The sequence below is a fragment of the Cyprinus carpio genome, chromosome A3 (assembly GCF_018340385.1).
Source record: "Cyprinus carpio isolate SPL01 chromosome A3, ASM1834038v1, whole genome shotgun sequence".
NCBI classification, from domain to species: Eukaryota; Metazoa; Chordata; class Actinopteri; order Cypriniformes; family Cyprinidae; genus Cyprinus; species Cyprinus carpio.
This window is the reverse complement of record NC_056574.1, coordinates 26614625-26640061: the sequence shown is the minus strand read 5'-3', so window position 1 is coordinate 26640061 and position 25437 is coordinate 26614625. Positions and strand designations below refer to the sequence as shown.

The 25437-nt window shown below is 38.3% G+C and overlaps 1 protein-coding gene across 7 annotated transcripts in view; it reads right to left on the bottom strand.

The window, feature by feature from the left end:
• LOC109059460 (voltage-dependent L-type calcium channel subunit beta-1-like) overlaps positions 1-25345 on the bottom strand; it is a 41949-nt gene extending 16604 nt beyond the window's left edge. The window contains exons 1-5 of one of the 7 annotated variants that reach the window (XM_042726847.1): positions 25196-25345; positions 25003-25086; positions 13490-13576; positions 1243-1362; positions 181-303 (exon numbers count right to left, since the gene is read on the bottom strand). In XM_042726847.1, the coding sequence (XP_042582781.1) occupies positions 181-303; positions 1243-1362; positions 13490-13576; positions 25003-25077 (405 nt within the window). In that variant the 5' untranslated portion in view covers positions 25078-25086; positions 25196-25345. Of the gene's footprint in view, positions 1-180; positions 304-1242; positions 1363-6615; positions 6857-13489; positions 13577-25002 lie in introns of those variants that run through there. The other 6 variants (XM_042726842.1, XM_042726863.1, XM_042726843.1 and 3 more) reach the window with 6 other exon arrangements.
• Between the last annotated feature and the right edge of the window lie 92 nt (positions 25346-25437).

Genomic DNA, 25437 nt, shown 5'->3' with positions numbered 1-25437 from the left:
ATCTATATATTGTTGAAGGATTAAATTATATATCAAAAGGTGCTGTAAGCAATTTCAGATATTTCAGCAGTTTTTGCTGTCACCGAGGTAGATGTGATCTATTTTACTGATGTCTATCATTTTAGCGGTAAATGTTAAATTGCTTACGACACCTCTGAAGGGAAAATATGTTTGTCTGACCTCTTTGATGTGCAGGAAGTCTTTGGGTTCGAAAGAGATAGCCATGCCCTGAACAGGTACATCATCATTAGGGCCTGGGTTATAGCCAACATTAGTCCTCACTGCAAACGCTACAGGCTTGGTCTTCAGAGAGAAAGGGGATGAGAGAGACAAATGGAGAGAATTAAAACAGAGAGAACTGTTTGAAAAGAAAGAGAGCTCCAGTGAAAAACTCGAGAGACAAAGGAAGGACAATGGTCATATGATCAGTTTTACAGCTAACGTATAGAAGTGATCCTATATCAAGAGCAGAGGTCTTCAACCCTGCTCCTGGGGACACACCGTCCTGCAAGGTTTATTTCCAGCCTGCTTCAGCACACCTGCCTGTGTATTTTCAAGTGATCCTGAAAAGCTTGATTAGCTGGTTCAGGAGTGTTTGATGGGGGCTGGAGCTGAACTCTGCAAGACGGTGGATCCCCAGGAGCAGGGCTGAAGACCCCTGATCAAGAGAATGGAATAATACTGCTGAACAGTATGATGCTTCTGAAGTCATATCCCAGTGGAGTACAAGCAACATGCTTTGTGTGGCAGGCCTCAGTCAAAACATCTGATTAAGTTTGTTAATTCATTACAATAAAATCATTTACCCAGATGTTTCTCCATGACTGAGATGGAAACTTATTGGTGTGGGACCACAAGATAACCATTTGTGATAAGTTAATGTTCTATTTTTTTTCTGTGAAAAATTCCCAAATAAAAGTTTAAGCACACTTTGTGTTTCAATAACTGTCCTTTAAGGTAAAGGAGTTTTTCAGAATACTATATATATATATATATATATATATATATTTATATATATATATATATATACACATAACTTTAACATAAATTTTCACACTTTTTTGATGTCTTGTGTAGTAACATTAATAAAGTACTACAATTTCCATAAAGAAATTCAAATCATAGGGGCGTCTCAAAACAACGTTCTTTCTACAATCAAGTCACTCATGGAAGAGTTTGAATAATAAACCAATGAGAAATTGAAAGAGAGAAACTGGAACAGAACATGTAAAAGTAAGACACCTTAGCCTTCTCTAGGGTGGCAAGAGCTTGTCTATCGGCTTCTTTCCTTAGAGCCTCAGGGTCCTCCTCCAGAGACACGTCAGAGTCTGAAGGACGACTGGTGTAGGAGTCTGCTGAGCCCTGCAGGAGAACAGAGAGGGGGAGTGAGAGGGAGGCAGGGACGGAGGGTGAATCTGTGTTAACAGCCTTTGGCACAGTGTTTGAAAAAGCTTTTTAATTAGTATTCTTTATCTAAAACCAAACACAATAACCATTTTACATCTCTTCTTCCACCAGGCCAAAAGAGAAGTGGCTCAGATGACCACACAGTGAGTTATTGTACGACATGCAAACAATTTGTGAATGAAGAACAGGTTGAAGGAGAGGGCAGGAACAGTGTTGGAGGAAGTGAAAGAGAGCAGAAGGTTCAGTACAAACACGAGAAAAGTGTTTCTAAGAATATGAGAGAAGCAAAACAGAAAGAAGCAAATGTTTAGAGCAGCTGAATCAAAGGAGATGAGCTTCCCATGATTCTTAGTTTGTGTATGTGCAAGGATGTAAACAAACATTCAAGATACTGGTATGTCCTCAACTACATGAACTTGGGGTTGATTCATATTAAAATTTACTTTTAATTAATTAATTAATTAATTAATTAATGTTAGGTTTTTAAAAATGTATTTATTTATTTATTTATTTGTTACATTACGGTCACATTACAATAATCATGGAAACTTTTTCTTCACGCCTTCATCATTTATTTATGCTATATTTAAAATTCTTTTGCTTTTCATATGTATAGTTTTTATCGTTAACCCGTTAAAATCCATCAAAAGGTAAAAGCAAATATGAATTATTAATTTAATTATAAAAAAATATATAATTTAAACAGAGTAAAATACTCAATACTTCTGATATATAAAATTAATACCAATTGTTACATTCAATTACATGTGTTACTCCCATCACGATTAACAAATAAGCAATCAATAAAGTGTTATCAAAAGTTAGTGTTGCCAAGGTGACAAAAGTCTCAATGAAGAGCTTAAGATGAAATGACACGACAAAATGTGTACAGACTGTGAAAATCACTTGTGTACAGACTATTTTTATTTCCATCCCAATTATCTTCACTGCAAAATTCTATCAAGCACAATATATAATTAGAGATTATGATAAAACACATATGTCTGTATTGATTTTTACTTGCTTTAGAGTCTGGGTAAGTTGGAAGATACTAAAAGCAGACAAAAACACACACAACGCCGCGGCATTGCCTTTCACAGTACAGTACGGTGTCAGAACCTTTATATAAGCCTCCCACTCCTCTCATCTTTTTTTCCCTACATTCCTCTCGTTTTCCTGTCTATGTTTCAGGTGTTGAGTGGACTCTTATTCGTGGGAGGTGTGGACGGTGTGTGGACAGCTGCAAGAATGACTCATTGGATGGATGCGCTTTGCGTGTGTGAACATGAGTGCATTAGGTTTGTCACATATTTGCGATTATATATGTGTTGCATGTGTGTTTTAAATAGAAATGAGAATGTGTCAGACTGACATATGCCATATGCAATGATGTTAAATTATTCATTGTTAATATCAGGAACCCAGCGCACATACTAAATATCACTGGCTTCACTAGGCAGCAACAGATTGCACACACACACACACACACACACACACACACACACACACACACACACACACACACACACACACACACACACACTTTGCCTGGTAGACTATCACTTTTACAGCAGATAGGTTATATTTGTAATTGTCAGTACTGTGGTCATAAAGTGGGCTAAATCCAAATCCTGCCAGGACTTACACAAACACGCATGTTTTTCTGTCATGGTAGGGATTTTCCACTAACAGTATATTTTTATACTGACCTCATGATATTTCTATCTTCAAACCCTAAGCCAAACCTGTTCTGAACGATCATTGGTAGCCACATTGAACCTGTTGGCTGGTCCTACAGTGTAAGTGATTTCAGGTTTTACGATCCTTGTTGGGAAATTTGATGCCTAAAATGTAGGGAACCTGGCTGACACACACCAATGTTTACTGAGCCATTTAAATGGGGACATCTCACAGACGTCTATTGTTTTAATAAACCGCAAGTTATAAATACAATATCGTAAACCTTAGTACCAATGCTAAGTATTTCAGTTTTGAAAAATAAAATCTGACTTCACAGGGCTAAAATATTCCAAGTGACATTTTCCACTAGTAGCTAGACTATTAAAATTTCAAATAAAACAATTTCCCTCAGACTAGAAGGTTTAGGAAAGTACAGTATCACTAAAAAAAGCAAATCACTTAAGAAGATAACATTCTATTGTGACCATGTAAAAAAGAAATTCATTACACAACAATTAGAAAGTTATATTATTAATATCACAGAAAAGACCTTTCAGGCACAGTGCTGAACAATGCTAACTAGCTAAAGGAAAAGATCCAGTGAATGAAAATTTATTTTGATTATTATGTTTAATAATACCTAATCACAACTGAAATAATCCCAGATTTCATTCATTTGCTCATTTTTGTGCACTCAAGCTGCTTCACGCAATCTCTCACTGCATTAATTCTGGTATTTGCACCTCGGCCCTGTTTTGTGTAACTGTCAGCCGCCTATGTGTTTGGCAGTTTTCAAGGCTGGTACCAGGTCACCTCAGTAAAGGTTTACATCATCCATTCTCTTCATACAACACCAAGAGCTTCACAGTAATATCCCAGACTTAAATGTTATGAAGTTGGCTCCATTGTAGTAGCAGCACATTAACAATAATATTAGCTTAGGTTCTGTAGAGCTCGTAAACAAAGTTGACATTTTCCGTCTTCCCCAAGGCAAATTTCCCCAGGCTGTGTAGAAAGCAGCCGTGAACACTATACATCAATAACACTGTCAGACTCGTGCTAGTCAAGACATCAGCGGCAACAAGACAGGAACATGGAGCGGGGAAGGAAACAAAAGACATGCCAGAAGATGACGGCTGATCGAGAGAGAAAAAGCGAGAAATGGGACAAAATGAAAAGGACTGTGTGGGAGAGGTGAAGAGGAAGGATTATACTCCCACTCACTCATTGTGGGATGATCACATGTAACAACTACGCCTCTCTATATGAAATCAACAATAAATGACTGGTAGATTATTCTGATGTTATTATTTTAAAATTCCTTTCCCAGGTTTTTATAAGAAATATGATTTCAGTTTAAAAGAATGTTTTTCGTTCAGCGTATGTTAAGCTCAAAAATGCAGATTACTACATAAAAAATTATGGTTACAGTACTTACACTTACAATGGAAGTATTCAAAACACAAACTTTAAAATTTCTGTTATTTCTGTTATTCAAACTTCATATTTCTCCTAATTTTTTCTTCTTTGGGTTTAAACAACTATACAGAACTCTAATGGTGAGTAGAAAAATATACAGTGTATGTTCTTTCCAAATAATATTTTACATATAGTTATAATATTTCTATTTTTCATATCCAGTTGGTCACTGGTGGTTAAGGAGATTTTCTCCTTCAAAAATGTGTAAAGCAATTTGAAAAAAACGCTATACAAATATAATGACACAACACAACAACAATATTAAACAAACAAACAAAAAATTACATTATTTTACAGAATTTGGTTAGGTAATATCAGGGAAAATCTATATTATGGTTTTATTCTGCTTTCTAAATAAATAAAAGACTAAAAGTCTAAAATCATCAGATTAATCACAATAATTTCAATCTATTGACAGCCATAGTTTTATGATTCTCTTGAGGTTTATATTTACCAGTACTCTAATGGTGAGCACAAAAATACACAGTGTTACATATAGTTATAGTTACAGTGTTATAGCTATATTTCATGTTACAAATAGGGTCTTTACACATAAAAACATGACTGCCTTTTACAATTCAGGAAGGGGGCAAGTGTATCATTATATCTGGGCATCCATATCATCAAAGTGTCTAAAACCCCCCATGTGTCTCTGATAAAAGAAACAAACAGAGGATCATACAACATACTTATTTCTTTCACTGATTTTTAATGTTTTAAATAACATGTGGATCTGTTTACGTACTGTTTACAGAGTTCAACGAGTGTAACATGAGAGAGTCACAAATGCATGTCACATCTGGGAATCTGCAACAAAACCATATGCTTCTGAATTCATTTGTTGCCAAGGCACTACATGGATCAAATTATGCATTATTTGTCCTTAGGACAGCTGAATTGTTCAGGGTATTATGTGAACAGTCTACACAGAATTACAAATAATGGTAAGCACATGCACACATGCAGATAATATTCATGTATGAATGCACTGACGCCTACAGCAAAGATTAGGATGATACTGAACAAACCCTGAATTCTGTTTGCTCAAGCAAGCATCTGATATCACCCTCACAATCTGCATCAATCTGATCCTGGACACTCAGACATCTTCAAGCCACCTTAGCAATAAATCACAGCTTTATTATTCCACAGAATCTGACCATAAAACTTAAAAAGACACATTTAATGCCAGAACACATTTAGAGATGTATATCTTACAGCTATAAATCTGCAGTGAAAATACAGTGAGACTAAACCTGTTGACCACACAAAAGATGACATTTTACACGTTCTCTGCATACTAATTATTTTATATTTTTAATCAAAAATGATGCCAATCACCAAACCAGGCAATTTTTACAATTTACTGAGCCACATAAGATTCAGTCGACCAGTCACCATTACCCTGATTTTTACCAAATACACAGATTTTCCCTCAGCTTTTCACCTGCTCTTTCACATTACATCACAGCATTTTAGCATTTCAAATGCTTAAGATGGTTGTGAAAGCCTCATCTAACGATTCAACTTAATGTTCCCTGAAAAAGCACCTGCAAAGATATGTTTTCACTTTTATTTATTGTTCCACCTCCACAAAAAAGCTCCTTTAAAAGCTCAGTAAACATAATTAGCATTGTGGAAACATAATTAATCACATTTGATGCAGTTCTATACATTTTTTTTTAACACATCTGTTATTTGTACATGTGATTTTGTTGAATAATCACACTCCATGGGTGCCAAGACCGGATGGAAACCCAGGCAAAGGGCCCTGTGACAAGGCAGCCAGTACCAGCAAGGTCCCTGAGCAGTGCTGGAGGTCTAATTTAAACCCAGCAGGCCTAAGCAGCTGCCCAGCCCAAAATGGAATCAAACAGCAGCATGAGAGAGAGAGAAGGAGAGAGAGAGAGGAAGACAATAGAGGTAGAGAGAAGGAGCAATATTGATAAGAAAAGATCCATGTTTCCAAGGCAGTTTTTTGACGCAGTTGTTAGTACGCTTAATTAACTACCACACAAACTCAAATGGACGTTTCCGGCTGTTTCTTACCATTGCGGGCCTCTGAATCCGTGCGTTGGTCTCCATGGCACTCGCTCCTTGCCACGGTAACACAGAGTCACACCCAAAGATCCGAGTCTACACTGAACACGATGTGTGTGTGTCACACGAGGGTCTGTATTAATGTGTGTGTAGCCGTGATGGGTGTGTGTTGCAAAAGTTAGCCAGGGGACTATACGTGTGTGTCAGGGATTGACCAATTGCTCTGCTAACCTCATCACCCCCTCCTGGCTCATTCTAACACTCACAAACACACACACACACACACAGCTGAAACTTGTACTCAGTTTCCAAGTTGAAGGCGGTAAAGAGAGAGAGAGAGAGAGAGAGAGAGAGAGAGAGAGAGAGAGAGAGAGAGAGAGAGAGAGAGAGAGAGAGAGAGAGAGAGAATTGGGGTAGGGTGGGGGGTCAAATTGCAGGACTTGTGCTACATTTGCAGACTGAGGGGTTAAATTTAGCTGTGACAGGCAGGGGCAGATCTCTCTCTCTCTCACTCAGCCTCTCCCATGTTTAGCTCTGGTATAGAGTGGCGAGTGTCAGAAAGAGTGGGAATGTAAACGTCAGAGAAAGAAAGAAAGAAAGAAAGAAAGAAAGAAAGAAAGAAAGAAAGGAGGAGTTAGTGAGAGACCCTTTTGAACAATCCCCTCTCTGACAGAAGGCCACCTGACTCATTGTGTCTGTTACTGGTGGATCCCACACACCGTTTAGTCAGTCACTCCACCTGAGGTTGACTCACTCAAGTACAACAGCTTCATTTAGTTTAAAATCACCTGCGTGTGACCTTGTTAATAGTGATAAACTGATATATTTATTGGCAAACTGATAAACCGGACAATATTTGAAAATTGAGATTATTGATCAATAACAGTGAATGCAGAAGTGTTTGTTTTTATTGAAAACGTATATGATTGTTTTCTACTATTTGCTTGAGCAAATTGTGTTTGTCTATTGTTGTGAAATAATTAAAAATCAGATCAAATTTTATATTAAATTTATGCAGAAATTTATGGTAAATCCACATTTTCTTCAAACCTTCAATATTCACATAATTTTCCTGCAACTGTGAATAATCTATCGCAGTGCAGTTACTGGCCTCAGTCATTGAAAAATCTGTATTAGTGGACCACTGCCTAGTAATAGATTTAGTGTTTGTCAGCTGAACAAACACTCACATGTCACTTTGGATCGAAGTATCTGCTCAATGAATCAATGCAAATGTCAGCACCAGTAAATAATGTACAAACAAAATAAATAAATAATACTAAAATAATGAGATAAAGCATAAATTTAGAATTTCAGAGTCCTAGACACTGGTGTACAGTATATGCTGACATCCTCAAGTGGTATGTGCTCATCAGAACCACTAGAGGGCGACCTTTGACCTGCAGGAACTTCCTGTCCAACACCACTCACCCATCACTTCACCACATTCACGCTGCTTCCCAATGTGCCTACTTACACTACACCCTTAAAGTATGTACTTTTTTGGTGAGGAAAAAGTACACACTTTTGAGTGTGAGGTAGAAGAGTATTTATTTATTTTTGTTGCGAGATAGAAGAGTAGGCAAGCTTTGGGACATACTATAACGTCATACAATTGTGTCTTTAACGGACCGCTCTGTCGCATATAGTTACACGCACCCTCAATGTAAAATGGCCTGTCAGTCAGCTTGTCACAGTTTATATCCTCCTCATTTCATTTAAATTCCTACCATATCGGAGAGAAAAGAATTAGCACGTTGATCTGCAAGCCGCTGGTCTTCATGCGGAGAACTCTGCTCATATTTTCTTCATAATGATGCATTTAAAAGTAAACGACCAAACGGATATTTATAAAAGTTTACATTGCCGTTGCAGATTAAATATAACACCAATAACATAAAATAAATAAATACTTTCTACCAGGTTAAATGTTGATTAATAGTAACTCAAACTCCTTTATAAGAGCCTCTCTACTTAACTGTCGGTCGCGCGCATCCACCATGTTTGAAGTTTTTTTTAACGCTTTTTATTCATGTTTGTAGCTCTCAACCGAATCCTTCGTCAAAGCGCAATGGAATGTGGGTAATATTAGCCAGGTTAGTGTGCACGGATCCATACTTCAAAAATCGACCTGAAGTAGTAGACCATCCGGGGACTTTTGGCATAGGCTACTCTTTTAAGGATGTTATTATGCCACTGAAAATGATGCCATATGAATTTGAAATTTGTTAGGATTGGTGGTATTTTTATTGTTTTTTTTGATGTCAATCTTTGTCATATTCTCTCTCCTTTATAGCTCAGTGGGAATACAGAAAACAGTTCTGTGGATATGCATGTTTGTGTATCCATTATTAAAGGCCATATAATGAAGTTTGTTTTGAAACAAAAGAGCTTGATATAATATGAAAACATACAGTAAATATTAGAACTTAAAAATGACATAAAACATTCAATTGGGCATATTTCTTGAGCATATACCATTATGCTGTGTTAAACCCTGTTGTCTGTGTGTATCCTACAGAGTCAGTAGCTATGTGTGATATTTTTGTTAATAAGATATCTGAGATCAGACATACCATCAAACCAGTTACTGGCAATCCTGCAGGCCATTTAAAATATACTTGTTTGTTTTGTGGGTTTACATTTATTTTGCTTTGTTTTTTATATGGCTTTGTTTTTAAAATCAAACGTATTGGTTCACCCTTAGATAGAATTTCCCTCATGGTTATTTAAACAAGTCTTCAGTGTAATGGGTCCGGCACTTTTAACGTTGATCAATAAATGCTTTGCGTTAGGAGTTGATTATTTAAAACATGCCTCGGTACAACCCAGTCTTAAGAGGCCTAATTTAGACTCCTCTGATGTATCAAATTTTATACCTATTTCCAACCTTCTATTTTTAGCAGTAATTATAGAGAAAGTGTTTTTTCATATACTACAAAGTTTCTTGGTCGATTACAAAATTTTTGATGCATTCCAATCAGGCTTTAGAAAATTTCACTCCACTGAGACGGTTCTTCTGGCCCACTTAGAACAGGTAGTGGGCATTAGAGGTTCAGCTTAAAATTGGTACCAGTCTTATCTTACGAACAGAAGTTTCTCAGTTAATATTGGCAAATTTCACTCTTTCTCTGTACCTTTGACCTGTGGGGTCCCTCAAGGCTCTACTCTAGTGCCCATGTTATTTTCCTTGTATATGCTTCCCCTCGGTTCTATCTTTGAGAAGTATAGTATAAGCTATCTTTGTTACACAGATGACACACAAATATATTCCTTTGAAACATAAGAATGGATTAGACCTGGTGGCCGACTGCCTCTTGGATGTTAAAGCATGGATGTCTCTAAATTTGTCTAAAAAAGTCTGAATGACAGTAAAACAGATATTGTGGTGTTTACCCCTTCGGATACACATGGTATACCAAATCTAAATCTTGGTGTTCTGGCACCTTATGTAAAGCCATATGTGAAAAATCTGGGTGTGGTGTTGGACAGTGCCTTAAAGGTTGATAGACAAGTCAATCAAGTTGTGAAGTCAAGCTTCTATCAGTTGTGAACCCTGGTAAAAATTAAGTCCTTTGTTTTATTAATTTTGAAAGAGTAATCCATGCTTTTATCACCGTGACTCTTGATTATTGTAACTCTTTTTATTTGGGGATCAGTCAATCCTCCTTAAACCGCCTTCAGATGGTTCAAAATGCAGCTGCCAGAGTCCTGACGGGAGCTCGAAAGCGTGAGCATATCACCCCTGTCCTGCAGTCAGTCGTTACATTGGTTACCTGTGCGCTACAGGATTATTTTTAAAGTGCTCTTATTGGTTTTTAAGTCTACCTCTCAGACCTGTTGATAGTTCACCAACCTGCAACATAAGCCAACATAAGGCTCTTAGTGGTTCCTAGAACCAGACTCAATTCTAGGGGTGATCGCGCATTCGCTGTAGTTGCTCCGAGACTTTGGAATAGTCTACCTACAGAAATCAGAACTGCCCCTACACTATCCATTTTTAAATCCAGGTTAAAAACTATTTTATTTGATCTGGCTTTATAAATAAAAAAGAAATTGAAATTGAAAATTTAAATATTTCCTAAAGCAATAGTTAACACAACACTTTCACTTAAATACATTAACTGAAGCACAGGAGTCATGTGGATTACTTGTGGATTATTGTTATGTTTTTTATCAGCTGATTAGACTCTCATTCTGACGGCACCCATTCACTGCAGAGGATCCATTGGAGTGCAAGTGATGTAATGCGAAATTTCTCTAAATCTGTTCTGATGAAAAAACAAACTCATCTACATCTTGGATGGCCTGAGGGTGAGTACATTTTCTGTGAATTTTCAATTTTGGGGGAACTACTCCTTTAAAAGTGCAGTTGCAAAAACAATTTGTTTAATTATCAGGTACACAGAGAAGGTGGAAAGAAGTAATGAAAAACTAAAATATAATACAAAAACCATAACTAACTTAATAAATGGACAATATAAAAGTGCCACTCCAGACAAAACAGATATAACCCATACAAACAAACACAGTAAACAACTCATGCAAACACGTGCAAACACACACACATGCACTGAAGCAGATAGCACGCAGCGGCTTTTGTGTTACATCAGGTGTGACCATGGCATAAAGGGAAATGTGATGTTCTGTTGTGCAGCTGCCATTTGAAGCCGTGATCAAACACACCAGCCGGTCCTCAGAGAGCCAAGAAGCACTCAGCCTCAGCACCAAAAACCATGGAGGTCTGATCTAATGGCACTGAAACTAATGGGCAAATTAGAAAGTGATCCATCAGGAGAGCCCGCAGGGATAAGGGGGTCAATTATTCAAGGGTCTCATCCTAATAAACACTGGCTTGAGAGCCACACCCATTAACTCACAACACGATACTGTGTGTGTATCTGACAGTGGGACTGATATACAACCCCTGGTTGCGACCACACGTTTTTGTCAGCAATCAACATATCGGCCTATATACTTCCACACACACACCCACTTGCATTTGTGGTTTACGGGGACTCTCCATAGGCTTAATGGTTTTTATACTGTACAAACTGTATTTTCTATCACCCTACACCTAAACCTCCCCTTATAGAAAACTACTGGCAATTTTTTAATTTCATAATCCATTGTTTTGTATGTTCTTTAAGCCTTTTGTTTTATGGGGACAAATTTGTGTCCTCATAAACCATATATACCAGTACACAAACACACACACACACACACACACGCGCTATATACACAAGCACAATAATCCATTTGCCTCCTCCTCTTCCGACTGTGCAGCATACTGCGGGGAGATTCGGGGCCCAGTCACCATGGAAACCTGGCCGGTATAAGAGCACAACAGTGTGTGTGTGTGTATTTGTTCATATGTGTATACGGGTGGGTGTGTATGAGACCAAGGCCTACACAGGTTTTCATACTTTCAGCTGCCAAAGAGGGGGCAGACACACACGGAAACGTACTATACAATCATAAATATTCATGAATCTTCTAAAGTGCGTCCTTACAGGAGCACTAAATATCTTCATCTTTGAAGGTACCCAAGTTTGTGAGCACACTGACAAGAAGAATCAATTTTATGCACACGTATATTTGAAGATGGGCAGGAGTCAACCTTTCCAGTCTGCATGGGGGTGGGGTGGGGGTAAATATCCCCCAGGGAAGGAGGAGGGGAGGAGGTACTTTAGCATGAAACCCCTTGTGGATGGGCAAATGTCGTTCAGCATGGCCTACGAGTACAGCGTGACACAGGAACATTCCTTAAAATGTCAAACGGACAGATAAAGAAAAGTAAAAAGAAAAAGAACTTGATACTAACTATATACTGCCTACTACAGGACCTGATTACATTTAGGGTTGCACCGATATTAAAATGATGACCAAAATGATAAGCCAATAATTATTTCCATGCCCATTAACTGATACAGTTAATTCTATGTTTTTTTTTTTGTTTAAAAAAAAAAAAACTAAAATCGGTTTTGACATCACAACATTATAATATATATAGTGACGTGACATACACCAAGTATGGTGACCCATACTCAGAATTTGTGGTCTGCATTTAACCCATCCAAAGTGCACACACACAGCAGTGAACACACACACACACACACACAGCGTGAACACACACCCGGAGCAGTGGGCAGCCATTTTTTGCTGCGGTGCCCGGGGAGCAGTTGGGGGTTCGGTACCTTGCTCAAGGGCACCTCAGTCGTGGTATTGCCGGCCCGAGACTCAAACCCACAACCTTAGGGTTAGAAGTCAAACTCTCTAACCACTAGGCCACAACTTCCCCTTATATATTTATATTATAAATCTGTTTTTAGAAATTAACTTCAGATGAATTCTAAATGATGGCAAAATCTAAGTGTAAAAATAGTAGAATTAAGCAGGCACTAATAAACTACTTTTCAAAGTTTTGTTGGTAGTAAAAATATTTTTAATAGAAATGAATGCTTAATTAATGCATTAAATTGATCAAGGACATTTAAAATTTTACAAAGGATTTCTATATATTTTTTCTCGACAAAAATATATATATACACACACATACATAAAGTGGGTATAGAAAAGAATCACCCCCTTTAAAATAATCACATGAAAAGAAGAAGAACTGCACAAACACCCACAGACCAACATCAGAAACTACAAGCCAGTGGCTTGACCTCAGACTGTCAGCACAGGAAGACTTGGTATGGTAATGACTGCAAGAGCTACATGCAGCTATAAGTTGGCATGTAACTGTTTTAAAATGATTGCTGAGAACCTGAGAACTAGATTACATCATGCCTGATGGTTCAAAAAGGGGAATTATACCTCACAATGACTTCTGCGACTGAGGCAAGAGTGACAAACACAAGAAATTTTGGCTTCTTACCTGTCGGACAAAGCTGTTAGAGGTTGTGTCTGAGGAGGTGCTGCCATCTGAACGTTTGAAACGGCTCTTCCTCTTTGCATACTTCCCCTGAAACATTAGAGAGAAAGTAATTAGAAAAGAATAGACACTTTTTTGTATGCATGCCCACTCACCCACTCACACACACATACAATGTGGATTTTAGACCATGTCTCTGTGTCCAGATATGATTACCCATAATTACTCATGTCCGCCACTGTTCTCTGGGAATCAGTAATCTGATTGGCTTTAACATTGGCCAATGGCCTAGCTGCTCTCGGCAAGGCCCTCTATGTGGCATTCATAGGCGCCAGACTCCATTGCCATGGAGACCAGAAGAAGGCTAATTGGGTTTGGTGGCACTAAAAGACCCTGATGGATCAGGCAACACTGTAATATGTTCAAAACCTGCATTAACAGCGATACACACAGGCTTTATGACATAAATGCTTGGAGAACCATTGTTTTTATTTACCTGAAACCCACGACTCCTTCCCCTTTTTATCAGGTAAAATGTCTAAATCTCTACAACAACCAGCAGGCAGTTTTAGTTTAAATTGAAATGTGCAAAAGTATGTAAAATAATGATTGTTGTCAAATTGCATGACATTGTATGACACTCATTTGACAAACAGATAGTCCCGCCCCAAACTCACACCATTGGTTCATCCAGTGTTACTATATTATTTCAGGCTGGTTGGGATGCGCAAACAAACAGATCAGTGCTTTGAAAGGGTTTAGACCTTTCAGGTAACCAACTATGAATTACTGGCTTAAAGTTGGGATGTGTAAAAGCACTTTAACAGAAGAAAATTAAACCCAATAAAAGGGATTGGAAAGTTATTATCTAGGGGTCATACAAGGTCCAGACAGTAAACACTGTCATAATTGCTTAATGGGGAAGAACATCTGAAAGTTGCTGTATAACATATTTGTGCTTGAATGTCTCAAATATACAAATATGAAATCCTTTTTGCGGTTAAGGAAATAAAATATAAAATAAAACTAGTGCAAATTCTGACAAAGTCATTTACTGTGTAGTTGATTTTGGGAACACACAGACAGAAAACAAGCCTCAACAACAAAGGTTTACTCTATGTAATATTATGATTACAGACACAAACCAGTTGCAAGCTTACTGCAAACTATTGCATAGATCAAACCACAATGCCACATCTTTCCCAATATTGGTAATATCCCAAGGTCTTGCCTCTATCAGTGCCAGTGAAATCATAAAACATGCATTTAAAACCAAACAGAACAGGACAGAACCGCACTGTCTGCATTGCTACTGCATCATCATAGAAGATTCATAATAGACATTACAGTCACAAAAAGCCATAACTGAGCACTGCCATTGCAAGTTATTGTGGTATATGCCAGACACTAGAAATACTTCTTTACCTTCATTAATGCATTTTATTAAAGTCAACATAAAATTTAGTTAACCCAATTTACTTCCTTAAAGCACAATACTGGTCTTGCTGTGCATAAATCACTTGTTTGCATTATTCCCAGTAAAGAAATGGTTAAAATAATACAGAAATAAAATATATACATTATATTAAAAACTTAAAAAGCTCCAATTTAAATAAAATGAAAAATTCTTGTTTGCAATGATCCAATCTATTGCTAAATTATAAAAATCAAGTCATACACTATACATTTTCCTTCTTAAATGTGTTTCACTCAGAAATACATCTGATTATGGAAGTAAAATGGTTTGAAAACAACATTTGACACTAACTTGTTATTTTTGGGATCCTTTGTCTTTAATTCTTTGTTACTCTCTTAATCCGTTTAATCATAACTAAAACCTTATCTGGGTCAATGACGTGGCGTGTCAATTCTGGTGTCCAAAGCATATTCATAATATTAAAAATGTATACATTTTTAAATGCATTTCATTAAATGACTCAACTTTCCCCTCTTTAATTACTCATGTGAGAATTCATTATAAATAATTAATCTTTAAGGATCCATTGAGCTCAAAAGTCCCAAAATGTCATTCCGGGTAACTGTCCCGACTAAAAATCTGAATACAAAAATACAATAAAAATGTAAAAAATAAAAATAAAAATATTTAAAATCTACTTGGGCATAATTGTATTGATGTTTTAAAACGATACCTGCAAATATGGTTATAATACTAAGCTTAATTACATTTTAATGACAGAAAGACTTTTGGTCCCCAAATTGTGATTTCTGTAATGTCATTCCTGGATAACAGACACCAATGACCATTTTAGACCATAATGCATTGTGGTATGTCATGTGACATAATATTGTATCAAAAAGAAGACCCTGAAGGAGCACCAGAACATGTGCAAAGGTGAGTAAGCGTCTCTTAAAATGTTGATATTTTGACCTTTTCGGTCACTGATGCACTTTGTAGCAATATCATGTGTCCTTTTGGATAACACTGATAAACTATTTATAATGTTTTTATATTAAAACAACTATCTATTTGATCTAAAAGATTACCTTAAAGCGATGATGGCTAAGTTGTAGTTTTCCATAGGTGGGTTTAAATTAGTGCCTGATTATAAAGAAAAATGTTTACTTTGTCATTCCTGGATAACAACATGTCATTCTTGGATAACAACAAAACTTCTGTTAGCCAGGACATGTCATCCGTTATCCAGAATGACATAGGCATAACAATCTAGTTTTTAATTAACATTTGTAAACTTTTAGGTATAGTTATTATAGTTATATTATTAACATTAACATTATTTACATAATTGTATGTTTTTTGCCGTATTTTTGCTGTCATTCATCTTGATTTCATATGATTCACATTCAATTATCATTGAATTGAACTTTTGTAATGTTAATGGTCAAATCATGAATAATGTAATAATTTTTTATTAATATATCCACATTTGGTAATACGTTATAATAACTACACGTTATTAATCATTAGTTAAGCATCATTAAACAGTTAATTTGTTTATAAAGCATTACTTAACATTAATAAGAATTTTATAAATGCAGCTATAAATGCTTAATGCTTGATTTATAAGCCTATCCATAAGTATGAAATTAAAGTATGAAAATACAATTATTAAACACATTATAGATATGCTTTTAAATCAAAAATAAAGCATTTATAGCTGTATTTATAAACTGCTTATTAATGTCTACAGGTCCTTCTCAAAAAATTAGCATATTGTGAAAAAGTTCATTATTTTTCCATAATGTAATGATAAAAATTAAACTTTCATATATTTTAGATTCATTGCAGACCAACTGAAATATTTCAGGTCTTTTATTGTTTTAATACTGATGATTTTGGCATACAGCTCATGAAAACCCAAAATTCCTATCTCAAAAAAAATTAGCGTATTTCATCCGACCAATAAAAGAAAAGTGTTTTTTTAATACAAAAAAGTCAACCTTCAAATAATTATGTTCAGTTATGCACTCAATACTTGGTCGGGAATCCTTTTGCAGAAATGACTGCTTCAATGCGGCGTGGCATGGAGGCAATCAGCCTGTGGCACTGCTGAGGTGTTATGGAGGCCCAGGATGCTTCGATAGCGGCCTTAAGCTCATCCAGAGTGTTGGGTCTTGCGTCTCTCAACTTTCTCTTCACAATATCCCACAGATTCTCTATGGGGTTCAGGTCAGGAGAGTTGGCAGGCCAATTGAGCACAGTAATACCATGGTCAGTAAACCATTTACCAGTGGTTTTGGCACTGTGAGCAGGTGCCAGGTCGTGCTGAAAAACGAAATCTTCATCTCCATAAAGCTTTTCAGCAGATGGAAGCATGAAGTGCTCCAAAATCTCCTGATAGCTAACTGCATTGACCCTGCCCTTGATAAAACACAGTGGACCAACACCAGCAGCTGACATGGCACCCCAGACCATCACTGACTGTGGGTACTTGACACTGGACTTCAGGCATTTGGGCATTTCCTTCTCCCCAGTCTTCCTCCAGACTCTGGCACCTTGATTTCCGAATGACATACAAAATTTGCTTTCATCCGAAAAAAGTACTTTGGACCACTGAGCAACAGTCCAGTGCTGCTTCTCTGTAGCCCAGGTCAGGCGCTTCTGCCGCTGTTTCTGGTTCAAAAGCACACGCCTGTGCACGGTGGCTCTGGATGTTTCTACTCCAGACTCAGTCCACTGCTTCCGCAGGTCCCCAAAGGTCTGGAATCGGTCCTTCTCCACAATCTTCCTCAGGGTCTGGTCACCTCTTCTCGTTGTGCAGCGTTTTTTTTGCCACACTTTTTCCTTCCCACAGACTTCCCACTGAGGTGCCTTGATACAGCACTCTGGGAACAGCCTATATTCGTTCAGAAATTTCTTTCTGTGTCTTACCCTCTCGCTTGAGGGTGTCAATGATGGCCTTCTGGACAGCAGTCAGGTCGGCAGTCTTACCCATGATTGCGGTTTTGAGTAATGAACCAGGCTGGGAGTTTTTTAAAAGCCTCAGGAATCTTTTGCAGGTGTTTAGTGTTAATTAGTTGATTCAGATGATTAGGTTAATAGCTCGTTTAGAGAACCTTTTCATGATATGCTAATTTTTTGAGAGATTATATTGCAGAATGTCATTCTGTCTAACAGTATGTCATTCCGGCTAACGGTGACACAGGCAATTCATTTAACCCATATTTTGTGTGTTAGATTACACAATTCAGTTTTTTTGTTGAGTTAATGATAAAATAAGTCTTATTTACTTTATTGGAAAACATTTTTAAACATTTTCCAGGTTTTTTTTTTATTTGGTTCTGAATTTTGAGTTAGCAGCAGCCAAAAATGAGCCCGTGTCTATATGAAATCCCAAATTGATTATATTAATTGTGATTAAAATGTAGTTTTCTGAGCACTAATTGTTTGTTGAGCTCCAAATATGGAGATCAGTACATTTTTTTATATGCCAACAATGGTAGAAATTTAATTAATTTAAAAATTCATTACGTTACCCAGGAATGACATTTTCATGGGGAAAAAGATCTGATTCACCAAAAAAAATGGTTAATTACATTCTTGAAATGTGTAAATATCATTGCATTACATACACAACACTCTAATAAGTATAGAAAGTCCTAAAATTTAAATTTTTTGCCAGTTTTATTTTTTTTCACATTTTAAATCCTTATCCGTCATTCACCCATCTACCTTATTTTTCCTGTAAGAGTGGGCACAGCCATTTATAATTTTTATGGGTCTGGCTTCCGGTGTCACCCGCATCCAGCTATTTTTAGCTGTACAAAGCTCATTTTGCTTCTTGATATTGCAAATTGGAGTGTCTTATCATATTATATGAATGCATTGTCTTAATTATGAACACACTGCTTTGTAGTGCAAACCGTTTTACCGTTTACTGCACATTGTTATTCTTCTCATTATTTCCCTACAACCGTAGGGAACTATATCAACATATCCCTACAACATGTACTATTCATGTACTATTCATAACTTATTTTATTTAATCTTTATTTCAGTAGCTGCAGCAGTTTTAGTTAACAATAACAAGACTAAAATAACTTTCTTGTATTTTTGGCACCACCTTTACTTTTATCCAACACAGCATTCAAAGACATATATAAAATGTTTTAATCTATCAGCCATCTTTAAACACCATAAACTGTTTAATCTGAAAGCTTTGAGAGAAGCTGGAAATGCTAATATACTCCAAAACCAGATCTTAGAAAGGCCAGCAAAATGTCAAGGGAGGGAGGAGGGATGTATTACTGTGGTGATGAGAGATTTCCTGTTGACAAACAGCCTCTGATTCTAATTAGGTAATAAACGGGGGAAAGCTGTGCCATGGGGCAGATCAGGAGGAATGATTTTAGAGTTACACAGTGTCAACACTAGTTCATCACAGGAAGAGAGGAGAGGCGAGGAGAGGCAAGGAGAGGAGAGGAGAGGAGAGGCGTGGCGAGGAGAGGAGAGGAGAGGCGAGGCGAGGCGAGGCGAGGCGAGGCGAGGCGAGGCGAGGAGAGGCGAGGCGAGGCGAGGCGAGGCGTGGCGAGGAGAAGAGAGGCGAGGCGAGGCGAGGAGAGGAGAGGAGAGGAGAGGAGAGGCGAGGCGAGGCGAGGCGAGGCGAGGCGAGGCGAGGCGTGGCGAGGAGAGGAGAGGCGAGGCGAGGAGAGGAGAGGAGAGGAGAGGAGAGGCGTGGTGAGGAGAGGCGAGGAGAGGAAAGGCGAGGCGAGGACAGGACAGGACAGGACAGGAGAGGAGAGGAGAGGCGAGGCGAGGCGAGGCGCGAGGCGAGGCGAGGAGAGGAGAGGAGAGGAGGGAGAGAGGCGAGGACAGGACAGGACAGGACAGGAGAGGAGAGGAGAGGCGAGGCGAGGCGAGGAGAGGAGAGGAGAGGCGAGGCAAGGACAGGACAGGACAGGAGAGGACAGGAGAGGACAGGAGAGGAGAGGAGAGGAGAGGCGAGGAGAGGAGAGGAGAGGCGAGGAGAGGAGAGGCTAGGCGAGGCGAGGCGAGGAGAGGCGAGGCGAGGCGAGGAGAGGAGAGGCGAGGACAGGACAGGACAGGACAGGACAGGAGAGGACAGGAGAGGAGAGGAGAGGAGAGGCGAGGCGAGGCGAGGCGAGGCGAGGCGAGGCGAGGCGAGGCGAGGACAGGACAGGACAGGACAGGAGAGGCGAGGACAGGACAGGACAGGACAGGACAGGAGAGGACAGGAGAGGACAGGAGAGGAGAGGCTAGGCGAGGAGAGGTGAGGTGAGGTGTGGAGAGGAGAGGAGAGGAGAGGAGAGGCGAGGCGAGGACAGGACAGGAGAGGCGAGGCGAGGCGAGGCGAGGCGAGGCGAGGACAGGACAGGAGAGGACAGGAGAGGAGAGGCTAGGCGAGGAGAGGCGAGGCGAGGCGAGGCGAGGAGAGGAGAGGAGAGGAGAGGAGTGTTTTGGAGTGGTGAGGAGATGAGAGTTTAGGAGAGGAGAGGAGAGGGAGAGGAGAGGAGAGGAGAGGGAGGAGGAGAGGAGAGGAGAGGAGAGGGAGGAGAGGCGAGGACAGGAGGGACAGGACAGGACAGGACAGGAGAGGACAGGAGAGGCGAGGCGAGGAGGGGAGAGGAGAGGAGAGGGAGAGGAGAGGAGAGGAGAGGCGAGGGGAGGGAGGAGAGGCGAGGAGAGGCGAGGAGGAGAGAGGAGTAGGGGAGAGAATTAGGAGAGGAGAGGAGAGGCGAGGAGAGGAGAGGCGAGGAGAGGAGAGGAGAGGAGAGGAGAGGAGAGGAGAGGAGAGGAGAGGAGAGGTGAGGAGAGAAAGCTTAGTGAAGTTTAAACAGTGTCCTCAACTGACCATATGTGGCTAATAATATCCATCCAATTAAAAACTACATAAAATACTCACTTATTGTCCTATCCTTAACAGAAATTCAACAGAAATACACTTTTTTTTCCTGTACTCAACCAGTGTGCTCTCACACACATACACACTCGCTTCTCGACACTCTGCCTCCTCACAGCTATGTATAGACATGATTCAGATAGAGCACCTCTCCACAGCACAGGTCACACACATTCACGCTACCGCATTACATAAAGACCATTATATAAATACAGCCCTAGCCTTCAGAAACACTACTGAAACATCCATCCGCACACCACACGCAGTAATAAGCTGTGCTGAACAGGATGATGAGTGGCCTGTATGGAACAGGTGTACATTCATACATCAACCATCCTCTGAAACAAACCACAAACACAGAAAAAGGCAGAGCCAGAGAGAGGAATCAGTAAATGTTTTCACCTTTTGTAATAGTAGTGCATGAGTCCCTTAGTTGTCCTAAAAAGATGGATCTTAAAATCATAGTCACTGTTAGAAAGGGGTCAAATATGCAGAAGATGCTGGAAAACCAAAAAATTTGCAGATGATTTTTTTCTGCTCAGGACAAACAACTGGCTCATGAACAGCTATTACAAAACATGAAAACAGTCATGGATCATCCAGATAATGACACAGTATTAAGATTAAGGGGTATGTCAAATTTTGAACAATTTTTTATTATTTTTTTTTTTTTTTCCCAATTCAATTATTATTTTGTCTTGGGTAGTGACAGTGCCAAATAAGAAAATAACATGCGATTTTCATGATCTCTCGTATTTTGTTAAACGTATTAACATTTTATATTCTTCAAGGGGTGTGCAAACTTATGAGCAGAACTGTATAGAAAAAGATTAAAGAAAATCAGGCTAAATTGAGATTGGGATGGTGTGTTTTTTTTTTGGTACTTTTTTGGCAACAAATGCTAATTTTGCACACAGTAAGAGATGAAAAGATGGTAAGGTGTGGCTTCTTTTCATTCTTTTTCAATTTCACTTGGGAAAACAAACACTGAGATCACATTTAGGATAGACTAATTAATTGACATTTCTTTACCAATCTTTCCCACTATCCTTCAAACCACTAGGTTTTATCCATTTGTCAGCAAGACGTTTTGTTATCAAAATATAATACAATTTAGTATGATCATTTATTCTTACATATACATTTTAATAAGTACAGGTCAGAATAACTATGTTGTTTTATTTTCACATAAATATATCAGCTACACTTAATGACGATGGAACATTATTTCACCCATATTTTTGACATTTTATTTTCAAAAAAGATATTTGAAACATTAAAGAAAACACTTGCATTTAATATGCTGCATATAAATTCACTTTTTTACATTTTATTTGATGCAATTAACGAAATGGGACGTCTGGTCTTTGACCCATAGATAGATGGATGGATGGATGGATGGATGGATGGATCTATAGATGGTCTGGTAAACAGGGCCGTGCACAGACCTTTTGAGGGGCATGTGCTGAAACTGAAAAAGGGGCACCCCCCTCCCTTTTTTTATATCAAGATTATTTAGTAAGCCTGCATAAAAGGAAGAAATGCTCACATCTTCATGACAAATTCAATAACACAAAATAATAGTCTCAAAAGCTTTAGATTTATTCACGATTACTAACAACCATAATAATAATATTAGATAATTAGATATAAAAAAAATAATACTTGACTCATACATAAACATGTTAATCAAATAATACAAATTAGCTTATAAAAACAAACAGAAACCAAAATCTTTTTTATTGAACTTTATGCACTTTTTTTTTTGAACTTTGCAAAGAAAAAAAATTATATATATATTCTCTTTTTTAGCTATTCTGTTTGGTTTTATAAGCTAATTTGTATTATTTGGTTAACATGATTATGAATGACATTGAGAAGAGGGGAAGGTGAGCAATGAGTCAAGTATTTTTGACAAACTTTTTTGAAGTATAATTTAAGTAATTATGTCCAACTCAATTCCAGATTATAAGAAACTGTAGCCATACCGTTACTATAACATATCCAACATGTATCCGCCTACCTGGCAAAAATTTGATACTGTGGTGGACCAGGGATGTTGGTCTCTTGAAGGTTTCTTATTCACTACACTTTCCCTAAAATTAGCCAGCAATGAAAAAATAAATACAAATAGTGTGAAAAGTACCGTTGCAGTGAAAAGCATTTCTGAAGGATCACGTGACACTGAAGAGTACTGAACTGGAGTAATGATGCTGAAAATTCAGCTTTGATCACAAAAATAAATTACATTTTAAAATATATTCAAATAGAAAACAGTTATTTAAAATTGTAAAAATATTACACAATATTACTGTTTTTGCTGTATTTTGGATCAAATAAATGAAGCCTTGGAATGAATCATGAATTACATTCTGCATGATAAAATATAAAGATTTCACAGTGATCTTCTGTAATTTTTTTTAGTTACTACTACATTACTGTAGTAAAACCATGTTTTACTACATTTTATACATGTGAGGACGAGCGGATAGTATACCATAACATGATTAGCCTAAATGTTAATAAATTAAGTGTATCAGCAATCATAAATCAAAGAAGAAATTTCTTATATATGTTATCTAGGTGACGAGGATCACTCGTCGCTTTGTGAAAGTTCCAGTACGAAACAGCGCGCGGGGGCGCACCTGTTATGATTTTCCGATGGTAAAAACAAATTATATGTTGTTGTATTAGTTATCAATATATAGTTTTTGACCAGCGAATGTGTGCAAATGTGAATTTTGTTTTTTTTTTGTCCGTTATTAAAACGGCGACGGCGCCTCACATTACATTTTCATCTAGCGACAGGTTACAAACTAGTTTTTGTAGCTATATAGACGGAGCGCTCAGTTTTTCCTGTGGTAAAATGCATTTGGCCACAATCGCATTTTATAAAAGATGAAATGCTACTGTATGCACAAGCTATTTAAGTGTTGGCTATGTATTGGCTATGACTAGATGGCAAATTATAGCCCTCTCTCTCAGGCGACGTCCCACATGTCTCAGTCAGTGAGTCAGTCAGACAGACATCAAATAAATAAAATATGAGCCTTTATAGACATAGTGTTTAGTAGTACTTATTCAAACAACAAGATATTTATTTACCCTTCGCAAACCTTTCTTCAGCTCAGCTGTTGTCTACTGTGCGGCTGCTGTGGAACTTCAGTTGATTCAATGAATATAGAGGGGGCGGAGTTATCAGCTTACTGACAGCTTGAGGATCGAATAAGATTTAAACAAGCTCGTTTTAAGAACTTTCATTTTCTAAATATTTGTAAAACAGACAGACAGACGTAAAGGGTGACCAATAGCATTGATTAAAAAAAAAAAAAAAACACCACCAAGAAAAGGGCACTTCGGAGTGTAAGGGCAAAAAGGGCATGTGCTCTGCACAGGTTGAGCCCTACCTGTGCACGTGCCTGGTGTTGATTGTTTGTTTGTTTTATTGTTGTAGGTAAAGATTGATAGCCTGAATGCACTGTAAGTCGCTTTGGATAAAAGCGTCTGCTAAATGCATAAATTTAATTTAATTTTAATATAAGTCACTGGTGGGTCCGTGTGGGCGTGGTTTGTGGTAAAATCCCCAAGGTGTTAGCGCTATAGGATGACATCACGTTTTATAGCTTAAATTGACATCATCTTTCTAGCACTTAGTCTGTCAGCACTTTTAATCAACTTCGATCAGCCCTGCTCTAAAATCAGACGTGCTTTAAACTGAACAAAAAAAGCGATCTCTTGTTTAAGTGTGGTGGTTCATAAGTTATCAACAGAATAGACTGTCATAAAATATGCAAGACTCTAGTAGGCCAGCTGTCTAGAGAGACAGAGTGAACAGGGGCTAGGTGATGAAATAATGTTATCCCACTAAATGCACTTTATGATTAAACAAATATCCCTATTCAAATCAACGTAGCTCACGCATAAACAACTTTCAGTCGCTTGTTTTCTAGCAGCGCACTTTTAAAAGACCTTGTGACGAGCGCGAGCGCAAAGATGCAGCCTTGTTGCCAAGTAACCACTACAAGAGCAACGGCTGATAACCGCTAATCCTCGCGACAAACAAAATCTGTGTTTTTCACTCAGTCACGCTTAAATAGCGAGCCGCAGGTTGTAATTTGTATTTCGCTGGCTGCGTGCACTTGTCTAAAAGCTGTACGGTGTGTCTCTCTCTCTTACCTGAGCGTGAGAGCCGGGGTGGTCGAACATGTCCATTTGGATTTCCTGCGTTGATGTGGAAGGCGTCCTGGACATAATACCCTCCTGTACCATTGATTTGAACTTTAAATTCGGTTTTATTGTTTCATTTAATGCCTGCTTTCAGTTTATTATGCATTTTAGAATAAGTAAAGATAAAATGAAACAGACGAACGTGGTTTTCCTCCTTCCTGTGGCTTACGGATGGCTTGTCACTGCGCTGTTGCGCGCCCAGTCCTGGTAGCGTCGAGCACAAACCCTCTCCCTTTGCAAATACAACGAGCCTAGTCTCCAGCTGTTCAGCCGAGGGACCAAGCCCCGCCCTCCTTCCCTTATCAATCAATCAGATTGGAAGGGGGCGGGGATAGTGGACTATCCTCGCCCCGATTGGTTGATCGAATCGAATTACTATGAGAT